An 8,665-nucleotide genomic window follows, 5' to 3' on the forward strand; every position below is an offset into this window, starting at 1 on the left:
AGAGGAAGTGATCCTTGCGAATGTGACGTAATTTTGGCTAAATTTGCGCTGCGACTCTGAGGGCATTTCCAAATATTTTAATTCGCAAGCTTTCGCAAGCCCCTCGTGCCTCGGCTTCGGGCTGCCATAAACATCTGCACAATTGGACTTGTGATATATTGGATATTTCACTACATTTTACTGCTCAAGACTTGTAGATCACCTCTTGGGCCTCGGTGGGTATATCAGGAATATGTTGATGTTCATTTCCCCCTTAGGGTTTGGATAGTCACATTGTATGACTTGGCCACCATGGACTGGTGCTCTAACAATTGACCCATCATATATATGCTTATAAACAACGCACATTGGTTTGGCGGTGATATGAAATCTAGAGATTTAGTGCTTAACGAGTGATAGTGAATGACAACAAAAAGACAGCTAGGATTGTATGACAAGAGAAATGCGGAAAAGAAAATGCAAAACGACGATAAATAAAAACAGGTAAACAACTCAACTAGTTCACAAATTGCAATAATGAATGAGATTAGAATACAAGTCAAATATGCACAAAAAAGTTGATCGTGGAAGTGCACCACAAATATACGCAATGGATTCGAGTGTATGCGTGATTCGTCGGATGCTTTCTGACACGCGCGCTATTTTGATGTGATTGACAAGACTGGGTTTCTTCTCAAAAGTTATAAACCCTCGGACCAATCATACGATCCTGATAGATATCAATAAAACGTAGGCCAGGAGCTCTATGTACGTCGTGGCGAACGCGATGACTTGAATGGTACATAACTTGGTCGACCATTTCTGTTCTTCTTCGACGCCAGGAAAGGGGCAGCAGTGATGATCCGCTCATGTAGCTCGAGTATCTTAGCTAAACTAGCGAAATCTTGATTTTGACCAAGATCTTCCTCAACTGTAAGTAAACCTGTCAATGAACAATGATCATGGTGAAGTATCTGGCCATCGTCTCGGGTCCCCTTCTCATTCTCTCGGTCTCCATTCTCGAAGTGTGGTTTGGCAGCGGTGGAATTTCCTTTGATTTCACTTCGATCTGTAGAATATCTCGTCAGTAAAAAGTCCCCGATGGCTAGAACAAGGACTCGATAGCCTTTACCTATCCAGTCGGCAAGTAGTGAGTCGTTCGTCCCAATGTACGACTCCAATCGCGCAGGTCGCGGTAATTTGAGGAAAGGTTCGATTGTAGTGAGAGATGAAAGAGAGATCTTTGGAGGAAGAGAATGCTTGGTGGTCCTCTGGGTAGGACTCATAGTTTCATTGCTTGCCTCATTGTTGACATTTGGCAGAGGTGACCCGGGGTAAGATCCGGGTAGGGAATTACTACTCCAATAACAGGAATCCGCGTTGTTGCTTGCCTTGCTTTCGACTGTGGAAATCGATGATCGCCGTGAGTCGGTCTCAGCGAAGCCTGGAGGCGCGGCATCCAGCGGGACAGAAGAATCGCTCGGCGACGTTGACCCTTCAGAATCGTCATCTTCCTCAGTGTCCACGTCCAGAAATGGTGCACTAAATCGACTATTATCAGAGGGCGGCGATGTGGCGGTTTTGCTTTGGCTCTGCGCTTCCGTTGGCGCAGCTGCTTCTTTGCTGACTTCAAACTTGGACAGCTTCTCTAGTTGATTTTGAAGTCGCCGGGTAAATGGTGCAGTGATTTTCAAACTTCCATCAAGCTTAGCCAGCGTCTCCAGTTGGTTCTGATGCCGAAGGGTAGATAGTTGAACGCTGCCTATACTTCCACGCGATAGTGACTTGCTTCGAGAATCGTTGCAGCTGTCTCTTCGTAGAATTGAATTTCGCTTGCGCCTACCACCGGACCTGCACAAGGTTGATCTCGAAGTTAGAATCAAAAGCTTGCGAATTAGAGGCGCATATTCGCATGATGGCCACGTACGTAGCAGCTTCCCGGGCATCCCCAAAATCGCGACTGTTTATTCGAGAGTCTGCCTTTACGGATGATTGGTTTAGCAAATTAGCTACGCTAAGTCTGTGCGATATCGTTATGGGCGGTAGCTGATATTGTTTCGGAAAGGCAAGCTCGTGAGCTGACTGAGATGCCAAAGGCAGATTGTATTCGATGGTCCTCTTTAAAGGTTCTGTGGAAGGCTGAGTTGGAGAATTCGGGGACGACAGCCTCATTTGAACGGGAGCTGCGCCTCGCGGCAAAGGAGCATTTAAGGGTCGGAGGGGAACTTTGTCGCGGGGGGCATTGGAACTGGACTCGGCGTTGATAACACCCATGATACGAGCGTGATGATTTAGTGAGAGTTCGCCAGAAGATACAATGAAGTTTGAGCAAATCGACATCAAAGTATCAAGCGTAGCGAAGCAGCTCACCTTTTGATGCGCAATTGATCAGGAGCGTTCTGACCCAACCCCATATGCCCATCACCTTCTACTGAATCGGGCAACCTTCCAACGGCAACAGCTTTGATTGCCTCTGGTCGACTTGTTGCGAGACCGTTCGGTTTCATAATCAGAGGCGCCGGCTTAAGGTACACAGAGGTCGAGGCGGAGGGGCCGCGTTCATGGTGTGGCGACATATCACCACGAGCTGTACGGCCCATGCGCTGTTCCTCGATGTGACGACGAAATTTTAAGAGCATGGCGAGATCTGGCCGACACAAGAATCAAAAATAAACAAAGATACGTTGAAGATTGATCAAGGTAAATTGTCCGTCTGCGAGTCCATGCTTTAATGAAAGTGCAACTTGACTGAAGGTGAATGAGATGAAACTGGCGATTACAATCTTATTTTACACTTGAACTTATCATCCAAAAATAAAGAGTAACTAAATGGAAGAGACGTTTCTGAAAGATCTTGGTTTCGCGGGTTCGGGTGTATTTATGTAACCCGAATGATATGTTTATCGGAAGCTTAATTGTTTATTTCAAATGTACTGAACAAGCAAAATCAATTCCCTCGACGACAGTCACAGGGAGACTCTATCGATTTGACATCAAAGTATCTCTACACCTCCTTTCCATTCTCAAGATAACCTATGCCTAGGTTTGTGTCCGCCCAGTCCGCCCTCGTCTGTGAACCACAGCTATTTCCGAATCGCATGCCATTTTGAAGCCAGAACAGTTCTCGCGAAACTTGTTAAATAAACTACAAGAGCACTAACTTGTACAAAGCCCCTGTCATTTGTCAGAGTTCGAAAGCGAGTCCTGACGTCTGCCCGGAAGCGAGTCTTGACGTCTGCCAGCAGGCACTTGTATTTGTCGACACGTCTGAGGGTGTTGGCTCGTGAGTGTTGGCCCTTGCGGCTCCTGGCTCCTGGCTGGGAGCCACTTCTTTTGTTCTTTATCAGCCTTTATCTCCTCCACGTCCCGAAGAATTCTCTTGGGACCAAGAAATGAAGGATGCGCTGATTCACAGCTCACCTTTTGAGGAAGAACCCATTTCATTTTTAATACATTTAATGTTGTTTCGAGAGGAAAAATACACGACCTCGAGTTAAAAGCCGTTGTTGAGAAATGTTTTTTGGTTTGGTAAGAGCATCTCCAACGCAGACCTGCAAACGTAACGTTTCAGACATACATGTAAGGTGTATTTTACGTTTGCAGGTCTAGGTCACAAAGCGACCATCCAGCGCGGTCTGGAAACGTAACAGCTCACCATCCGTGTGAGCCTCAATATCCAGCAAACCCTGTTTCACACGGTCAGTACTCGAAATATGAAGTACCAACCGAATATTTGCAGCAAACTGTATTGTCCCAGTATTGGACGTACATTTGGCACATGTGGTGATAAAGTCACCACATGCGTCCTATTTTCTCGTTGTCCAACCAATTGATGGCTATTTGGTGGCTCGATTGGGTGAGGGTTTGGCAACTTAGAGCATCTCCAACGCGACTCTGTAAACGTAAGTTTAACGTAGCCATTTAGACATAAACGTAAGCTGTAATTTACGTTTAGCGGTTTGGCCACAAAAACCAACCTCCAGCGCGCACATGATTTGTCACAAGTTGCCATGTGTGTGATCCCTCGTTTTCAGCTTCGCGGTTCTCTCGTGTCAAGTTCTCGAAATCGCTAGGAAAAATTTGACGTTTGGAGAATGACAGAGGAATGACAGAGTTGCCGCGTATTGGACGAACGTGGTAATCTTATTCCCGCATTCAGTCGATCACAATCGATGATCACATCATCGATTGTGATTGATGGCATCTTATTATCAACTTGGAAGATAAGTATCTGGCATTTACGGCAGCCGCATAACCTTGGGTGGGGGCACCTCAGGTGCGCGTTGGAGGTAGTCAATTCTCAAAAACGAATACAGCCTGCTGTACTTCTTCAGCAGGCCCAATTCGGATGTGTATGAGTTTTACAGATACCGACTGCGTTGGAGATGCTCTTAGGCAGCTCAAAACGACTCAAAAATTTATACCGATTTGCGCGTTGGATGGAACGAAGCTGGATATAAAATACAGCTGTCAAAGTTTTTCCAGCAAGCTTTTTTTGGCTCTGTATTTGGTTTACAGATCAGGTCCGCGGTGGAGATGCTCTAAGTAAGTATAAACCGCTAAGAAAGACCGAGTTTGATTCGAGAGTCGAGACTGCAAAATCTGACAGATGACAGGGACTTTCTTAAGTTAGACAAAAGCATTGCTGGGCGGCGGGCCAGGCAAGCCTCAAGAGTCAACAGCGAGAATCGCGGCTCCTCGACAACGGAAGGAAATTTTTCACCAAAAAGTTCCATGTCATAGTCCTGTTTTCAAAAGTCAAATTTCTGCAGCACTTCAAGGTAAGCACACCTAAGCACACTCAACATTAAACTTCTTCCTTCTTTTGTAAGTAAGTACCAACTCACTTGTGACAGACTTTCACTACTTATCTTCTTCCATTTTTTTCTTCCATCACATGACCCTAAAGCGACGCCAAGAGTGACTTTTTGGGTTAGCACATGACGTCAGATCAACATATTTTTGGTGCTGTCGAGTGTTCACTATTAGTCAGTAGACTTGTTCAAATATAAAAAAGAAATTTGGAGTTTGAGATTTGGACCAAAAATTTGGAACTATGTTATTGCGTACAGCTGTACATGAAGTGTATGAGATGTACAAGGATGTACATACGTGAGTGTGAGATGTACGAAGCGAGCCGATTTTTGTTCGACTCCAAGTTTTTGGGGGGTCTCTCAAAGTTGGATTTGAGAATTTGAAGTCTCAAATTTGGACTCCAGCTGACGGCAGCTGACCTCTCCTCCCCACGCACCTTGGAGTTCCGGCTACATCACCTCTTGACGAACACCTTCACGAACTACCACCACTTCTATCAGCTTCGTATGGCTCCACCAACCCGCCGCCAGCTCCTCCATGCATCTTTTTGTGCTACTCTGACCACATTATCCGAAAACAACCCTGCGTATCACGCACCTATCACATCCGCCGGCCTTTCCAATCTAGCCGCTGTTCTATACGTGTCCGCAGTGGCCCATCTTTCTGCCTTCTTGAGAAAATCAACTCCTTGTAACACAAAGCTGATTTGCATATCAATGGCCATTATCAGTCTGGGTATGAAATGGTTCACTGAATCATGCAACAATTTAAATCAAAACCTACACCACATGTTACAGACTTGGCACGATCAGCAGATAGAAAATTTGATCATAGAATTCTGTGCGATGAACTCTCGTCGCTACCTAACCCCACGTTTCTCACGAGGTCGGCGAAGTTGGTGTTCAGAACGGTTCATAATTATCTTCAATGAGCCAGAAGCAGTTTTTATGCGCCTGGTATGTTCCTTCATTCCAACATCAGTTATCACACTTTGCCCACAAGCCATTTCAATTATCATGTTTTCATAGGCCCGGATGCAAAAGTCGTCATTCATTCAATTGCTAAATATGATTGGGGATCACCCGGTGTTTGAAAATCAATCAAATCAGTCACAAGCAGCAGTAGAATGGCAGCTATTGGTAGCACTGGCTTATCTAGGTTTGACTGGCAACGGTGCTAGTCCGTGTTTGCTCGCCCTTGGTTTTGGAATTTCAGGTAAGATTTATGTCATGAAGGAAAGTTTCTACGATGTTGAAGAAGTGTCTGTTCATGTCTTTTAGAAGGAAGTGTGTACAATTACACAAACCGCTGTGTCATTGCGATTGTGGCTCTCAACCATCGATTTTTCAATTGGCCCGACGAGATAGGTCGAAAGAAAATCAAGGAGGCAGTTGCAAAGAAAGGTTTTTTCAAAGGGTGTGTAGGCTTCATTGACGGGACATTGATCAACTTACATACTGGCCCTGAGAAAAACATGGAGGACTTTCGCACTCGTAAGTCTACCTATGCAGTCAACTCGATGCTGGTGTGCGATGACCAGAAGCACATCATATATGCCAGTCATGGATGGTGCGGCAGTGCTCACGATTCACGCGTGTATAGAAACACAAAAGTTAGTATAGATGCTTAAGTTTCCTCTATGATTAATGACTATGACTGACCAGTTTCCTTTTTGTCCATAGTTGTCGCAACATCCAGATCAGTTCTTTAGCCCAGGCGAATACCTCATTGGGGATTCTGGTTATCCATCCACTCGATATCTGTTTACAAACTTCAAGAAGCCTCGTGGTATGCCCCTTCCCCCCTTGCAAAGGGCTTTTAACAAAGAACTCAGCCGCCTCCGGTATGTGATTGAAAATACCAATTGGCTTTGGAAGGGTTGGTGGCAGTCATTATTTCAGAGTCGTGTAATTATCAAGGGTTTTCACTCTGCGAGAAGGCTGAACCTACATTTGTCAGCAACTGTAGTGCTTCACAACTTTCTGATCGATGTGCAAGACCGTGGGAACGTTTTTTTTCAACCACCACGTCAAGCGGATGAGAATATTGAGAGCGAAGAAGAAGAAGATTATCCAAATGGTGATCAACTTCCACCTGATGAAAACGATACTCGAGCAGCCCTTTTCGCAAGTTATGAACTGGCTCACTAGTTGTATATTACTTAGCACATCAGTCTAACGATTAATAGTTGTATCTCTTTCATTTTATGTCTCCTGTCTTCTAAATTTAGGTTATCAACATATACTAAATTGCACTACATTAGCGCACTCAAGTTAAAAAGTTGTTGAATTAGGTGCTCCTTTCTATCCTTGTGTCTCTTTATTGATCGCTTTGCCAATAACAACAATTATCTCAAGTTCACACTAATGTGGATTTTTCTCTTTCTCTCATTATGTCCCCTTTACATGTTTGTTGAAACAGTCTGCTATATTGCTTGGTTTGCTACACATATTAAATAGTATAGTAACTACAAACATATTTGGATATAATATAAGAGAGGAAACCTACCTTTTTAGGAGCATTCGCGCTCGGCCCAAAATTACTTTTGATTTGGTAATTCGATCTGACCTTTTTTATATTGCTTATGAAAGCGGTATTTTTTTTGGATTCATTTGTGAACTAAATGTGTTTTTCTTCCAAGCCTTGTGAGTGCTGTTAAATTTTTCATGAACACGTGCCGAAGTCATTTTGCAAAAGTCAGTCAGAGCAACGAGAACTTATATGAAACAAATTACTTACCATGGGAATGCTTCATCAGAAGCCAAATAACTCATTCTTTGCCCGGTGAAGAATCGCGCATGTTAGCTATATCTGCAGTGGCAAGTAGGACTTTGGTCAACATAGGATATTTGGAAATAACTCAATCAAACTTACTTTTTTCCGCCTCACGGATCATCTGATCAGCCAGAGCATTGGCCTCTGTGCTTGTCATACCAGTGAGGGCCAACCTTTCAATTAATTTGGATTTACGTTCAAGTGCTTTGTCCATGAGTTCGGCCTCTTGCAACTTGATCATGTGTTTGAGCTGCATTTTTTTCATTTGAGCCTCAGTTTGATCCGGGGTGATTATAGCTTTTAATGTGTCAGCCATGCTCTTCATGGCTGTTCCCATGTCCTTTCCAGCGTCGGCCTGAACCTTGACCGCATCTTTCTGTATTTCTATGAGATCGTCGCGTTGTTTAGATGCTTTCTCTTGAAATTTGATTAAGTCATGAGAGCTGGTCTGACTGGCGCCTTTTTGTGAGGTACTATGGCTGGAAGGAGACGAGTTGATACCGATCGCAGACAAGAAACGGCCTGCATTGGGGTTACGTGCCTTTTTGATTGAGAGCTGAGAAGGCACAGAGTCGGAGGATTCGTCTTGACTAGCCGAAAGTACCCTTGGGCATTTGTTGGGTCTAAGATTGACAGCCTTGTCCGCCCCATCAATAGCTTGCATGAGTGCATTGCGATTGAGTGGGGGAGGTATAGCAAACCCGTCATCATCAGTGTCGGCCGTCTCATTAGGTATGATTTTGTCATCAACATCAACATCAATCGTAATCGATTTTTTTACAGGGAGGCGAAGAGCTTCCATTGAGGCGGCCTCGTCCAAATCGGCCATCGATTCGATGTTGTCCAGGGGTGTAGACGACGGACGATCAGCCATGACCGCATCCAGCTCATAAAAGTGCGGGCATATCTCCTCAATTTTTTCTGGGGTGCAAAAGTGTTAGTTTAATGTGTGTATAAATAAAAGAAACATGATTATTCACTTACCATTATAAGGCTTCTCTCCGGAGTACCCAATCAAGCCACCACCAGTTTTCTTAGTCTCCTCAAGGGCCCAGCGATATTTTTTCTCTACTTCGCGTACCTAACCATAATTAAA

The 8,665-nt window shown here is 44.4% G+C and overlaps 1 protein-coding gene across 1 annotated transcript; it reads right to left on the minus strand.

Moving 5' to 3' along the window:
• Window positions 1–269: 269 nt before the first annotated feature.
• MELLADRAFT_78627 (uncharacterized protein) lies at window positions 270–2,752 on the minus strand (the record flags this gene model as incomplete). The annotated part of the gene is made up of 4 exons (XM_007413598.1): window positions 270–1,048; window positions 1,112–1,830; window positions 1,907–2,227; window positions 2,350–2,752. 4 exons carry the CDS (start codon window positions 2,616–2,618, stop codon window positions 744–746), a joined length of 1,614 nt encoding a protein of 537 aa, XP_007413660.1.
• Between the last annotated feature and the right edge of the window lie 5,913 nt (window positions 2,753–8,665).

This window comes from Melampsora larici-populina (assembly GCF_000204055.1).
Source record: "Melampsora larici-populina 98AG31 unplaced genomic scaffold MELLAscaffold_37, whole genome shotgun sequence".
Classification (NCBI taxonomy): Eukaryota; Fungi; Basidiomycota; class Pucciniomycetes; order Pucciniales; family Melampsoraceae; genus Melampsora; species Melampsora laricis-populina.